A 16,261-nucleotide genomic window follows, 5' to 3' on the forward strand; every position below is an offset into this window, starting at 1 on the left:
TGAACCCCAAAAACGGATAAACTCCAAGAACTCCATGCCAGGATATATTTTGCAAAACTAAAGACAAAATTCTTCAGAGCAATGTGAAAAAAATGGTACCTTCCTACAGAATTAAGAATAAAAAAATAGGGGCATCTGATCTGCATTTGGCTTAAGTCATGATCCTGGGGTCCTGGGACTGAGTCCCACATCAGGCTCCCCAGAGGGAGCCTGCTTCTCCCTCTGCCTATGTCTCTGCCCCTCTCTCTCTGTCTCTCATGAATAAATAAATAAAGTCTTAAAAAAAAAAAAGAATAAAAAAATAAGCATCTGCCTTAAAGAAGTAACAGTAAAATAAACCACAGGAAAGGAGAAATTACTACTAAAGACAGAAGCAAAAATTAGTTAAGTCTGAAACGCTAAATTAGAATTAAATTAGAATTAAAAATTAAAAACCCAGAAGATGGTTCTTTTAAAGGAAAAAGAAAAATAGAAAAACAACAACTACCTAACCTGGTGGGGCAAAAAAAATAAAAGCCCAAATACATAAAATTAGTTAACTGGGAAAATATGCCACAGACAAAATTTTTAAATGACAGACTATTTTGGTCAACTGTGTGCAAATCAATTTGAAAACATGAATGAAAAAATTACTTTTAAGGAAATATAATTCAACAAAACTGACCACAAAAGATAGAAATTTTCCTAAGCAAACCCATATCCACAAAGAAATAAAGTAAACAAAGAACGACCATTTCTACCAAGCAAGACCCAGGTTTCACAGAAGAACTCTAGGAAGTTGGGACACCTGGGTGGCTCAGCGGTTAAGCGTCTGCCTTCAGCTCAGGGAGTGATCCTGTGGTCCCAGGATTGAGTCCCACATCGGGCTGCCTGGAGCCTGCTTCTCCCTCTGCCTGTGTCTCTGCCTCTCTGTGTGTCTCTCATGAACAAATAAATATTAAAAGAACAAAACAAAAAAAAGAATTCTAGGAAGCACTTAAAGAAAAAATAATTCTAATACTATATCATTTTTCTAGATCACAAGGAAATTAGCCAAATTCTTTTTATGAGTTCAGTATTTATAATATTTTTATCAATGTCTAAAGACTATATAAAAAGAAAACCTCAAATTGAACACCAATAAATGAAATGGTAAAATAAAAAAATAAAAAATAAAAAAAAAAGAAAACCTCAATTATAAATAATAATAAAGAAATTCCTAACAAAATACTGGTAAAAAGAATTTAGGAGTATATTAAATCATTTCTGAAATTTATTCCATAATTGCTAAATTAGGAAAGGTATTAAAGTAAATCATCAAAAAAAAAATAAAGTAAATCATCATATTAATACACGTAAAAATAAAGACCACATGATTATCACCATAGATGCTAAAAAAGTATTTCACATTATTTTTTTATTTAAAAAACTAAATAACAGAAGTATTATACGATAAATATGATGTACATTACCCTTAAGAAAAAAAAAACCAGGATCATTCCTAATTGGGAAACATTATCCAACATTTTATTAAAATTTATTGCTTTCTAGTATGTTCTAGACATTGGTGTGATATAGACAAAAATCCTGTACTCAAGAACCTTATGCTCTGGGGAGCTGAATAAAAAAATTATATGTCATATAGTAATTAAGTGGTAAGGAGAAAAATTAAAGCAGAGAAGCAGAGTATGAAATGTTGGGCAGGTTTCAGGAAGGATTTAGATTTATACAAGGTTGCCAGGGAAGGCTTAACTAACATCACTAAAGTAAGGAGTAGCCCATAAGAAGGTACAACAAGTCCAAAGGCCCTGAGGTGGCAGCTTGCCTATGTTTGAGAAGTGGAAAGAGGCCTGCGGATTGGAGATGTTAAAGAGTAGAAGGATCTGAGTAGTCAATAAGGTGAGAGAAAGAACACAAGTTTCAGTTTTCAGACAATAACAGCAGTAGACGACATGGGAAGCCACTGGAGAGTTTTCAGGAGAGACTAATGTTTTTAATAGGCTCTCTCTGGTTGCTATACTGGGAGGCAAATATAGAGGCAAGAGCAGAAGCAAGAAGCCCAAGTTGGGATGCCACTCCAAGAACTTGGGTAAGAGAGAGCAGTGGGTTGGATGAGTGGTGAACATCAGGGTTACATGAGAAGTGGTAAAACTCTGCACTGATTTTTAGGGCAGCACTAAAAGGAATTGCTAAAAGGATCCAATATGGGGTGTGAGGAAAAAATAGGAAAACAGATTTGCAATTAACTGAGATGAAGAACCCAAAACGAACTGGTTTGGTGGCAAATGTAAAATTTAAGATGCCTCTCAGACATCCAAAGAGAAATGCCAAATAGGCAGTTGGCTGGGTGTTCTCTGGAATTCAGAGGAGATGGCCAGGCTACAAGTATAAATTTGAGAGTCATGGGTATTTAACAATAATTAAATCCATGAGAATGAATGAATCATTTAGGGATCAAGTGTAAATAGAAGAGAGAAAGAAGTCCAAGAACTGAGTTCTGGGGTACCCAAAATAAAGAGGAACCAGCAAACAGACTAAAAAAGAATCAGAAAGGTGAAAAGAAACTTAGGAGAGTGTAGTATTGTAAAAGTCACGTGTAGGCCAGCATAAGGACCAAGAAATATCTAGGTTTTGGATACAGAGATCAATTTGCAGAAGAGCACTTTAAGTGGAATGGTGGTAAAACCCCAATTAGTGTGGGTTCAAGAGAAACCAGAGACAGTGTGAACAATTCTCTCAAAGAGTTTTGTTATAAAGGAAAAAAATGAGAGAGTAGCTAGGGGTAGGGGATTTATCTGAGTAAGAGGTTTCTTTCTTTTTTTTTTTTTTTTTTAAAGATGGGAGCTAGGAGACAACATTTTTGCATGGGAATAATCCAGAAGGGAGGGAAAAAACTAACAATGCAAGAGCAAAAGGCATTCTACACTAATGTCAAGCCAAAGACAGCAAAAGACAACTCAAGTGTCCAACCCAGAGTCTAGTTAAATAGTTTAGAAGTCCATTCTAGATCTATCTTAAGGAGCACTATAAAAGAATGAGGAAGCACTCCTTGTAACCATATGGAGAGATCTTCAAGATATGTCACATTAAAAAAAGCAAGGTATAGAACAATTAGAGATAGTATATTATCTTTTGCGTAAAAAAGAAAATTAAGAAAATATTTATGTTTTTGTTTAATACAAAGAAACAAAGCAGTTCCCTGTATGAGTATGAGGAGATAAAATGAGAAAGAAGAAAGCAGCTAAAAGCAGAACAGAAGCATATATAAGCCTTCATTCTATACTTGGCTATATTGTTCTATTAGAATGTCTACATTCTAATGTAGACATCCTAACATCCTCTCCTTCAATTAAAAAGGAATTCAAATCTCGAAACCTGATGTGCAAGTTAGTCTGTTAAACAGTTAAGTCTAAGAAAGTAGACACCAAAGTTGTATGCTGTCCTTTTATCCTCCAGCTTCTGCATTTACTCTCCTTTACTTCTCCTAAATCCAGATGCTGATCTCAGCCCTCTTCGAGCACTCCAAAGAGAACACAAAAAGCATTTGGCTATTATGTTGACTTTACTAAAGATTTTTTTTAAAGAACCAGTGGGAGGAAGGAGCTTTATATCACATAACTCACTAATTAATTAACTTCTTTCTCTCACTCTCCAAGTCAATTCTTGTACTAACTCTACACTCCCCACTGCTATGTCTGATTCTAGTCTTAGTAACTTATTCAGGGCAATTCGATTCAGCCCTGCAAGCTGATCAGCAAAACAGAGCCCCCTCCCTGACTTTCCCTACCCACCCACTCAGTGAAAAGCATCTCTTCTCCTTAGAGGGTACTAAATGTATAAGGCCTATCTCTGCTCACCGGTTGTACTGACATCAACTTTATAATAACACTAGTAACTATACAACCAGTAGATATTCTTCTACAGGAACATTTCTACAAATCCTTTCTTTATCCAAATGTGGATTAAGTTTGGTGATAAGTACATACTCTTTGGTTAGCTTTTATAAAACTCTCAAAGGAGCTAAACACTGATCACATAGGTTGAAAGAGTTCCTATCTTCTTACTACAAAGACTATGCATTAGGAGCCTTAAAAAGGACTTTTATAAGTTTTTAAAAGAAGAGATTTGCAGGAAATTTAGAAAAAACAGGAAGATATACACACACAATAATAAAAAAAAGTAATGACACCTAATATTTATTACACTCTTCCTATTGCCAGGACACATGCTAGCCACATTTAACATTACACTAATTCTTCCTTAGGTATACTACTATTATCCACATCATGCAGAAGAGGACACTAAGGTTCAGATAGCTAAAGGCCAAGATCACAGGACCAGGAAGTAACAGAGCTGGGATCGAAATACTACGGGCAAACTCATTTAAAAGCTCCCTCTGGGCAGCCCGGGTGGCTCAGCGGTTTAGCGCCCCTTCAGCCCAGGGCCTGATCCTGGAGACTGGGGATCGAGTCCCACATCGGGCTCCCTGCATGGAGCCTGCTTCTCCTTCTGCCTATGTCTCTGCCTCACTCTCTCTCTCTCTCTCTGTCTCTCGTGAATAAATAAATAAAATCTTTAAAGAAAATAAATAAAGTAAAAGCTGTCCTCTAAAGCACTCAAGTGCCTCCAGAATCTATCAAGAAATTTACCTAAATTGAGACTTTACTAACCTTTCTTCAGTTTTATTATGTATATTTTGTCTTCTCATTATTAATTCATAGCAATTATTTTCCCTATTTAGATAATTGATTTAATTTCACTAATATTTGGCCCTTTTCCCTTTCTGATTTTTCTAGTGATTTGATTTTCCTCATAATAGATTATAAGAGATATTAATATTAATATTTATTAATGCTTTGGGGCACCTGGGTGGCTTAGTCAGTTGAGTGTCTGTCTTCTGTTTAGGTCATGATCCTGAGGTCCTGGGGTCCTAGGATAGAGCCCACATCAGGCTCCCTACTCAGTAGGGAGTCTGCTTCTCCCTCTCCCTTTGCCCCTCCCCTTGCTCCTGCTCTCTCTCGCTCACTCTCTCAAGTAAATAAACAAAATCTCAAAAAGAAAAAAAAATTATGTGTGTTGTGTGCATATTTTATATATATTTATTTAAAGTTATATATATTTTATCTGCTATATGCTTAATTTTTCCCAGTCTTCCATTGGCCTTTTTTATTTTTAGCCTTCTAAAATCTCTTTTGAGAAAATCCATCAATAGTTTCCTATAAGGCTTCTATCTTTCTATCTTTGTTTCTGGGTAAAGGAAGGCCTCTCCTGGGTGCCTAGGTGCTTCAGTCGGTTAAGCATATGCCTTCAGCTCTGGTCATGATCCCCAGGTCCTGGAACTGAGCCCTGTGTTAGGCTCCCTGCTTTTCCCTCTCCCTCTGCTGCTCCCCCTGCTTGGCTCTCTTGGAACAATCTTTCTCTGTCAAATAAATAAATAAATAAATAAATATCTTAAAAAATAAAAAAGTCTTTCATATCTAACATGAATTTATTTGTAATTTCTTTGTACTTTATAAGATTCCCTTTTATATTTAAATATTTATATTTATATTCCCTTTTATATTTAAATCCATCTAGAATTTGGGATGTCTGGGTGGCTCAGTGGTTGAGCATCTGCCTTTGGTTCAGGTCATGATCCAGGGGTTCTGGGATCAAGTCCAGCATCATGCTCCAGCAGGGAGCCTCCTTCTGCCTAGGTCTTTCTCTGTGTCTCCCATGAATAAATAAATAAAATCTTAAAAAAAAATCCATCTAGAATTTATTTTAGAGATTGGTGTATAGTAGGACCTGCCTCTATTTTTTCCTCAAATAGTTTTCAATTGTGCTCATCCTTTTTTTAATAATACAAATTATTTCCTAATTTGAAATACTATGAATGTCTTCTACGTTTTTAACAGTTTGGGGGCCATTATGTTCCACTGAACTATCTAGTCCTGTGTTACTTCTAATCAAAACCTAATTTTTATATAAAAGTTTTAATAATCAATTATATCAAATGATAATATGCTGTTAGCCAGTTAAAATTGAACTATCAACATTTCTTCACACAAAGCTTAAAATATGAATCCCCAACCTTGATGCCACTGAATCTCAATTATCCTAAGTAATGCTTAAAAAATATTACTACTTACACATAAACTCTTACCTCAGAAAGAGTACTCATTTCAATTGCAGTTATCAAGCTATTGTTCATGAGTGCTTCTATTTCTATAAGCTTCTTATTCTGTATGTGTAAAATAAAGACCTCTCTTAATCAGTTACGATTCAGTGTTTATTGTATCATACAATTATGGATATCATCAGCTGAGAAGACTTAGAAAATAACTGAGATCATGCTAAGCTAAAAGGGTGCCACATTCTATAGTTCACACACACACACACACACACACACTCAGACACACACATCCCTTGACTGCTTTTGAGCTCTCAATTTTAAATTTTCTTATAAACATTCCTCTATCTTCCAATAATAATACATCCCATGGCAAGTAAACATAGTTTGTCAGGCAATTTAACACTCAGGAAGAGATCAATTTTTCCATTTTAAATTAATTTCTGCATTTCAGAGTTAGATCTATGGTTGCGGCCTAGCTGACCATTCTGTGGACAGAGATGGAAATTGGAAGGGAAAGCAACGACTACAATCTTCATTCTATTTTGTGTGTAGCCAAGGGAATGTTAGGGTTAAAAAAAAAAAATACAAACACTCTGGGAATTCCCCTCCTTTCATTGGAAGAATTATGCCCATCCTTTTAAAATGTATTAATGCATCAAGATTGGCTAATGATAAACAATCAAATGTCGATCAAGTTATTATACTGGTTTGCAGAGCCCTAAGTGCCCATTCAGAATGTAGACTTACAATATCTGTTTTATTACCCATTAAGAGTCTGTCCATTAATACGGCATACTTTCAATAATTTTTTACAATAATTTGAGATTTGAAAAAATTTTTAGAGCTTCTATAATAATATAGTTAATAATTATTCTATAATTTAGAATTCAAACACAATATAGTTTCCATACCAAATTATTCAGTTTTAGGCGAAGAAATGCGTTCTCAAAATTCAGTTTCTCTACTTCTTTTTGCAATAGCATTTTTTCAGTTGTAATTCTTCGATAATTCTCTTTCTCTCTACTAAGAGCCTGAGCTAATGCTCTGTTGTTGTGCTTTAAAGAAATTTTGAAAATAGAAGAATTGTCTGTAAAAAAATTTTAGAAGTTAATATTGAACTTACATCTTCACAGTTTTTATATCCTTAATGAAACTATTTTAGGCAAAATACAAGTTTTAACTAGGGTTGGTAAACAATAGAATGACAGTCTAGATGTAGTTTTGAAAAAAATGTATCGAGCTTGGATCCACAGAAATAAAAGCTAGACAGAAGAAGAATAAAAGAGCTGTGAGGAATGCAGAATGTTGTAAATACGGAGTCAGGGATAAAGACATCTAGGATAGACATAGTATGCTAGATAATTATACCAGTCACAAAACTCAGTTTGCTACCTGTTGCCCTACTTTCCTTCCTACTTTGACTAGGAGGTAGAATGGAGAAGCTGATTCTAAAGCTCTAACTGGAGTAGGTATTAGGGTAGCCAATCTGTCAAAATTTTAAAGCCAGTTTCTGTGGCTCCAGAACTGAACAAATCAGTTAATGCTCTCAAAGTCCATTTTTCAAAATCTTGAGTGAAAGGGAGCATACTTACTCTAGGGTTAGACAGATCATCTAAACCCTGTGGGATCTTCTATCTCTATTCTAAATATTCAACTCTTGTCTCTAGGCATTTACTGCAACCTAAACTTGACCCCTTCCCTTTACAAGCACTATGTAAATATAATTTAAATCAGAAATGTGGGCAGCCCGGGTGGCTCAGTGGTTTAGTGCTGCCTTCGGCCCAGAGCCTAATCCTGGAGACCCAGTCGAGTCCCATGTCGGGCTCCTTGCATGGAGCCTGCTTCTCCCTCTGCCTGTGTCTCTGCCTCTCTCTCTCTCTCTCTCTCTCTGTGTTTCTCATGAATAAATAAATAAAATCTAAAAAAAAAAAAAAAAAGATATGCAGGATGTTAGCTATTTCATAGGGCACACACAGTCACCCTTCACAGGTGCTATATCAGCTGGAAACTTTTCCTACTCCGGGTTACAAACCACGGAGATCATTTTCAGAAGTGATGAGAATTTATCTTGGCAGTCTTTCCTACTTCTTTTTCCCCCTACTTCTGAAACCTTAATTCCAGAATCCATGAAACCCTATCTCCAAATGCTTAGTACCCTCATGAGCTTTAGCTATACAAAAATCATTCACTACAACACTCTATCTGGGCCCACCACATCTAGATTACCCATCATCTTATTGCTACAGCATGCTAGAACAAGGTCACTTTTTTTTTTAAGCTCTTTTCCAGCAACATCACATGGTATTTTCTTTGTCGTGTAGGAGGTAGCTGCCTTAGGCTATGTCAGCCTTACTGCTGAAAATTCTACTGTCAGCACTGAGGGTAAATCATCATAACCCCTCAATTAACAGGAGTTGAAGGAGACAGGAAAGATCGAATGGACAAAACATCAATTAACAAAAATAATCTTTTTAATAATTTCCATACTCAATAAAATAAAGGACCAAACATTATATCAATTCTCCAGGGGAAAGTAAAAATGTGAGCATACTTTAAAACTAATGGCACTTACTTAGGATTTTTGTTTTGATTTTTGAAGCAAGAGAAACATTCAACTTCCCAGTCTTTGAAATTCTTTTGTCTTTCCCATGTCTGTTAATTCCAGAAGTATAAAGTGGGCCAGTGTCCATCACTGGGTGCTCCATCACTAAAGTAAAATCAAAAAAAGAAAGAAATCAGAGTATTGATTAATAAAAGAAAAAGGGATGACTGATAGTATTTGTAAAAACACTTTGTCTAAATCTGAAAGTATGCATTTAGTCAAAAATGGTTTAAAGTAGTATCCAAAAAAGGGAAGGACTGTTTTTTCATTCAAACCTATATTATTATATAGGTTATTATTATATAGGAGCATCAGGAGCTAGGTTAGGCACTGGGGACAGAAAACAGGATATGGTTGTACAGGAATGCATAGTCATGGAATGCAGAGTCCAATGTGGGTACAGATCCTATTTTGATACATTGTAAGAAGTGTAACCTTAGAGAATGCACAGAACAGATAAACCCAATCTTATGGGATTGGGGGCTAGCTAATTTGGAGGAATTAGCAGGAGATCTTGAACATGTCTATTTGTCCATTTGAGTTAAGGTCTATTAGACTTTAAAGCCTAATAGTGGAAAGAAGAAGATAATCACATCATACTCGGACAAGAATAACTGATATAATACACAATGCATAAAAGTAATTAAATCTGCCTGGGCAGAGGAAAAGAACCAGAAGGGTTTTATTGAGAAGGTACAGTTGATGCTAAGCTATGTACTTAGACAAGACCAACCTCTGTAAACTCCTATCCCCTCCCCAAGCCTCCTTGCTTCCATTTCAGAGAAACGCAGTTACCTGTGCTGCCTAACTCCTAATATTCAGCCTCTTCCCACTACCTGCTTAAGTCCACAGGACTAATCTCACTATCCTCTTTATATCAATTACAGAACCTCCGGACCCCCAAGTCACCCTCATCTCCTTCATCCTAATCCTTCTCCAGCTCCATAGTAGGCTAAAAAATGATACCCGATAGATATCAGGTCCCAATCCCCATCATTCTAAACCTCATGTAGAAAAAGCGTCTTTACAGATATGTTTACGTTGAGGATCTTGTGATGGGAAGACTGTCCTGGATTCTATTCAAGTTAGGCTTCCAAATGCTCTCCATTAGTGTCCATACACTAAGTAGCACTACTTGAGTAACTAAAACAGGGCATAGCAAACTTACTCTGCCCAAACCTGCTTCACTCAGAGCCCTCTCTGTGCTCGCTTCGGCAGCACATACACTCAGAGCCCTCTCTATTTCAGTTCATGGCAACTCCATCCTTCTAATTGCTCTGGCCAAAAATCTCTCATATCCCAATCAACCTTCACAATACATTAGAATCTGACTGCTTCTCATATCTCTACTACTATCAGCCTAGACCAAGGTGCTGATACACTTTACTTGAATTATTTTAATAGCCTCTTATACTTCTACTTCCACTGCTGCCCTCACTGCAGTGTATTTATTAGTCTACACAATCTAAAAGTCTCCAATGGTTCCCCATTTCTCTCAGAATAAACACTGAAGTCCTTCAATGGTCAAGTCCCTCCATCATCTGCTCTTCTTCCCATTTCTCCAGTTTGAATTCTTCCTTTTGTCTCCCAGCCCATTCCTTCCAGACCACACTGGCCACCAAGCTCTAACTGCTTGGCAGACGGCAGCCATTCTTCAGCCTCAGGTCCTTTCCCTTCTATTGGTCATTCTCTCTACTGAGAAAGCTCTTCCTCCAGATACAGAAATGGCGAATTCACTCTCCTCCAAGTCTTTGCTTTTCTAAGTGAGGCCTTTCAAAACTGCAGCTCCTTCCCTTAGCATGTCTGATTACTCTTACCCGTCTCTATTTTTTTCCCATAGCATCTAAATCTCTATCTAATATACTACAGAATTTACTAATTTCCTACCAACTAGAAAGTTCTAGAAAGTCATGAATTTTTTTCTGTTTTATTCACTGATGTATTTCCCAGCTCACAGACTAGTGCCTGACAAATAATATGAACACAATACATATTTTTTAAGTGAATAAATAAGTCTTAAAAACAAAGAATTTGTCAGGCATCAAGGTTAGAAAGGGTATTCCAGGAAGAAGGAATGGCATGTGTAAATGCATGAAAATGGAAAACTTAAGAAGATGCCAGTGATCTCTTGACGACTGAATGCTATTACCCTATCTCTGTTTTTCTTAATAGCAAAACTCCTTTAAAGACTTGTCCACACTTGCTGTCTCCAATACATAGGAGGACCTATTCCCTCTTGATCTACTCTAATCAAGTTGTTGCTCTCACCAACATTAATTGATCATTAAAGATACTAAACTGCAACGTTACTAAGTCAGATACAGTAGTCAAGATCCAGTTCTCAATTAATCTATGATTTTAATCATGGTATATGACATCATGTCATTCTCTCTGAAATACCTTTAGTGGGTTTGCAAAATACCACATTCTGCTGGGTTTTTTTCTGCCTCACTGACCACTTCTTCTAAGTCTCTTCTGCTGATTATTCTGTATCTCCCTAACCTTTTACCAATGGAGTACATCAGATCTCAATCCTTAGGTCTCATCATTTTCTATGTATATATACTCCTGTGAGGGTACCCAATGACCTGCAAATTTATAACCAAATCAACTCCAGACTTATTTATTCAACTGCCTACTCCTCATCTCTAACTTGGATGTCTAATATGTATCTCACACTTAACATGTCCTAAACTTACCCCACCCAAACCTGCTCCACTGGGTCTTCTCTATCTCATTTAATAGTAAATCCACCCTTCCACTTGCTCAGCTTGGAACACTTTCTCTCATATCCTACATCCACTCTACCACTAGTCATGCTGGCCCAACTTTCACATGTCCCATTAGGGCCACCTAATCACTCTGATTCAAGTTGCCATTGTCTCTCATGTACGTTATTTTTATAACTACCTAAATGGTGTCCATTTCCACATTCTTCCCTACTATCTATTCTCAATCTAGTAACCAAAATGATCCCTTTAAACCTTATGAAAATTCATGTCACTCCTCTGTTAAAAGCAGTCCAGTGGTTTTCCATCTCATTGGAGTAGTCATAATGGCCTGTAAGGTACTACACAATTTGACACTTCTCCCCTTCCCCATTCCCGATCCAGTACCTCTCTGACCTCTTCACAATTCTTTTCCTTTTCTCACTAAGCTCCAGCCACACTAGCTACCTTAGCATACTCCCACTACAGAAACTTTATATTCTTTTTTCCCCCCTTTGTTTCAACTCTTCCTCCAAATAATTACAGGGTTTACTTACTCAGTGGCTTCAAGTCTACTCAAATGTTACTTTCTTAGCCTTTACAGACCAAACTATTTAAAATTGCACACCCGACCCTATTTCACTTCCTGTATTTTTCATCATTGGCTTATAGGTGTCTGATACAAGATCACACAATTTCCTTATTTTATTCTGTCTTCTCCTACTAAAATGTGTTTCATGAGGGCATGGATTTTTGTCAGGTTTGTTTGCTACTGTCCCTAAGTGTGTCAAGAGTGCCTGGCATATAGTAGCTACTGGATAAACATTTGTAAAACTATGAATAAATGAATACTAAAAACTGACCAATACTGGAATGAGTCTCCTTTGCAAATGTTGAGCAGAAGATAGGGAGATGTCAAGCAAATAATGAGAAGACAGTTTTAGAAGAATTTTTTGGCAATGGGGCAGTTTAACTAGAAACCTTACAATGCTAAGGCTCAATGTTTCTTCTAAAAGTTTTGCCAAGGGCAGGCCTGGTGGCCCAGTGGTTTAGCGCCACCTTCAGTGCAGGGCGTGATCCTGGAGTCCCATGTTGGGCTCCCTGCATGGAGCCTGCTTCTCCTTCTGCCTGTGTCTCTGCCTCTCTGTCTCTGTGCCTCTCATGAATAAATAAACAAAATCTTAAAAAATAAAATAAATAAAATAAAAAATGAATAAAAGTTTTGCCAAAAAGAAAAAAAAAAGTAAAATCAAAGATCACATATTCCATAGATAGAAGACAGGCACATACAGAAACTCCCAACAAATGGTTGCATCTCACACCTCTGAAGAGATACTAACATAGAAATCTTGTGTGTCTCCCAAAAAAAAATCCATTCTGAAAGATCAAATCTCATTTTACTGAATTGTCCTCCCCATAAGTTGGTTCGTAGTTCCCTAACTTAATAAATGGCACTAGCAATCATCCACCCAAATGCTCAGGCCAGAAAATCAGTGTTCCTTTTAACACTGCCCTGTCACCCTGCACATTAACAGCCCCACTAAGTAACACTCAAGGAACCTAGGCAGACCACTGGAGTACCATTCAAGGGGGACTTAACATCAAAAGTGAGGCGTTATGAACAGCGGTTGAGATTGTGTTGGGAATCCCAGTTTTAACATTTCATAGCTATGTTATCTTAACATCTCTAAGTCTCAACTTTCAGACTTACAAAGTAATAGTAAGAGCATCTCATTGTAAGGATTAAACGAACCAACAATGTACTTACAGAGTCTAGTACAGGACTAGGCATACATTTTTTTAAAAGATTTTATTTATTTATTCACGAGAGACAGAGAGAGAGAGAGAGGCAGAGACACAGGCAGAGGGAGAAGCAGGCTCCATGCAGGGAGCCCGCCGTGGGACAGGATCCCGGGTCTCCAGGATCACGCCCAACGGCTGAGCCACCGGGGCCGCCCGAGGACTAGGCATACGGCCCTCGCTAACAGGCCTTCTTTATTATTTGTTCTGCAGCTCAGGTCTCCATCATCCCGGCTAACTCTACATCAGAAATACCGAGCTCCAAATTCGGTTCTCCTGAATCGGATCCGTCAGGTAGAGAAACTGTCGTTCCTATTCCCTACCGAAACCCTACCTGCCCATGGAGACCCAGCGCAAGTTCTAAGTTTCCCAGTCTTCCATCACCCGTTCGCCTTGGGCCGGCCTTCCCGGCTGTAGAGAGCCTAACGGAGAGGGCTCCCCCAGGAACTTGCGTAAGCAGGGGCGCCTGGGTGGCTCGACGGTTGGGCATCTACCTGCCTCCGCCTCAGGGCGTGACCCCGGTCGCGAGATCTGCTTCTCCCTCTGCCTGTGTCTCTGCCTCTCTCCCTCTTTCTCTGTGTCTCTCATGAATAAATAAATAAAATCTAAAAAAAAAAAAAAAAAAAAAAGGAATGAGGGAGGGCAGCCCGGGTGGCTCAACGGTTCAGCGCCGCCTTCCGCCCAGGGCCTGATCCTGGAGACCCGGGATCGAGTCCCACGTCAGGTCTCCCTTGGGGGGGCCTGCCTCTCCCTCAGCCTGTGTCTCTCATGAATAAATAAACAAAATCTTAAAAAGAAAGAAAAGAACTTGGGGTAAGCAGTCTCTAACGTTCACCCAGCAGTTACTGAGCGAGTGCTCACAATGATGAGGTAGAAAATGTTCTTAAACATCAGGGCGCTGACGGAAGCCCTTCTTTCAAGAAGCGGACCTAACTGGCCGCTCGTCCCCGTCCCCGTCCCCGTCGCGAGCCGGGCGCAAAGGGTCGAGGCCGCCACTCACGTCCACGCCAGGGAGTCGGGGAGAGGCCCTCAGAGCGGTCCGAGGGCGGAGGGAGGGCGGGCGGTGGGCGGGACCACGGGCCGCGCGGGGCCCGCCGGACCGGAGACTGGCGAGCAGGGCCGGGGGTCCGGCCGGGAGAGGCACGGGTCTCCCCCCACAGCCGGGCGGCCGCGCCCAGCGCCCCGCACTTACCCCCTTTCAGCACGGGGGCGACGAGCACCCAGCTCCTGAGGCGCGGCGCCGGCGGCGAGCGCTCGGTTTAAAGCCCGCAGCCGTTAGCGGTTACCACGCCGACCAATCAGATGCCCAGGAGGCCGCGCAAAGGAGCGCGGTTACCAGGAAGTGGGAGGTGGAAGGGGGCGGGACCGCGAGTTGAGCGACAGGGTGGGCGTGGCCAGGAGAGCCTGGGGCAACGCGGGACCCGAGGACCGCTCCCGGCAGGTTGCCCTGTAGCGCCTGCTGATGGGTTGACCCCAAAGGAAACGTTAACAGACACACCCCTATTAGATGTCCGGAAGGCGTGGCAGTCGTCTTCGTACTATGATGCCAGGATCTTGAGTTTTCACTTAAAAGCACGCCCCATTTTTCTTTCAACTTGCTCAAGGAAAAGCAGCAATGAAAATTTTTTTTATTTTTATTTTTGAAAACCTTGGGTCTGAGTATTTAGGTCTTAATACAAATGGTTTGGCTCAGCTAGATGTACGAGAGTTTTTTTTCCCCCAGTATAAAGGATTTATTTCAACTCAACAAGTAACACAAACCTTCCTTTAAATTCCATTTTACAGTCAATAAAAGTGTGTATCTCACTCCCTCCCATGCATGATCACTGTGTATTAATCTACAACTCTTATTTTAATTGTGAAAAAATAAAGTGTTTCCCCTCTTGTCATTGATCTGGGAGCATCTGGGCAGGTCTGCTCGCTCCTGGACTGGTTAAATGGTGAAAACCTACAACGCCAGGTCAAAGGAATCAATCACCCGAAGAAAATAAATACTGCATTATGAAACGTGGAAAGTTTTTCGCTATTTGCAACTACATTAAAAAATATATTATTCTCTTTATGTCCAAGTAAATTAGCTTAGTTTTCCTCTGACGAGTGACTTTCATACTCTGTGGAAACACTTGGAAAAACTATACTGACAATAAAATTCCCTCTTTCTACGACGTTAGAGTGAAAAAACTGAAGTTGAAAATAGCTTTTTAAATCTAGATGTTAATGATTGGTTATAAACAGTGATATAGTCAACTTCATATTCTTGTCAGTGTTTTGTTCATTTGGGGGGACATCGGAGAATCACAAATTTCCATTTTACTTTAGAGAATCTAGAAAAATCATGTAAAGTATGATTCTGAGTTAGACCTTTTTAGTATATTTCATAGTCTGTGACCAAAGAGATCTGGCTACATGAATCTTGTGTAAGTAGAAGAGTATTTATTGATTGGCCAGCTGCTAACATTAGTAAAAAACTTCCATAAAAGTGGTTTAGAATGTAATATGCTGGTTATAGAAATTTCTGGTTTATCTAGGGATTAACTACCACTATATCTTGTTTATCCAGTCTGACACATTAAATGCTCAATATATGTTAATATGTTTTTTAAATGAACCATGTCATGGCTCTGCCATTTAGTGTTTATTTAATCTTGGCCTAGTCATATAATCTCATCGCGCTTCTGCTTCTTCATTTGTAATATGGAGGTTAATAACAACATCCAGTATATTTTTATGATAGTTCCAACCAGCAGACCATTTTGTTCAAATATGCTAATACTGCTTTCCTCTTGACTTATTTTGTAGCTACAACTTCAACACCAAAAGAAATAGAAGGGCACAGCCAGAGGTAAAGGAAATGTGACAAACTTTTTCAAGACATAAATACCACACCTTGTTTTATTTTTTATTATTATTTTTAAAAGATTTTATTTATTTATTCATGAGAGACAGAGGGAAAGAGAGAGAGAGAGAGAGAGAGAAAGGCAGAGACAGGCAGAGGGAGAAGCAGGCTCCATGCAGGGAGCCTGACGTGGGACTCGATCCCAGGTCTCCAGGATCACG

The 16,261-nt window shown here is 38.9% G+C and overlaps 1 protein-coding gene across 5 annotated transcripts in view; it reads right to left on the reverse strand.

Annotated features, from left to right (window-relative positions):
- The window catches only part of SGO2 (shugoshin 2), a 54,572-nt gene that overhangs the window by 25,073 nt on the left and 13,238 nt on the right, over positions 1 to 16,261 (reverse strand). The window contains exons 1-4 of one of the 5 annotated variants that reach the window (XM_072813162.1): positions 14,397 to 14,536; positions 8,667 to 8,801; positions 7,006 to 7,181; positions 6,125 to 6,202 (exon numbers count right to left, since the gene is read on the reverse strand). In XM_072813162.1, the coding sequence (XP_072669263.1) occupies positions 6,125 to 6,202; positions 7,006 to 7,181; positions 8,667 to 8,799 (387 nt within the window). In that variant the 5' untranslated portion in view covers positions 8,800 to 8,801; positions 14,397 to 14,536. Of the gene's footprint in view, positions 1 to 6,124; positions 6,203 to 7,005; positions 7,182 to 8,666; positions 8,802 to 13,538; positions 13,656 to 14,065; positions 14,282 to 14,396; positions 14,537 to 16,261 lie in introns of those variants that run through there. The other 4 variants (XM_072813164.1, XM_072813166.1, XM_072813163.1 and 1 more) reach the window with 4 other exon arrangements.

Source organism: Canis lupus, chromosome 36, assembly GCF_048164855.1.
Source record: "Canis lupus baileyi chromosome 36, mCanLup2.hap1, whole genome shotgun sequence".
NCBI lineage: Eukaryota > Metazoa > Chordata > Mammalia > Carnivora > Canidae > Canis > Canis lupus.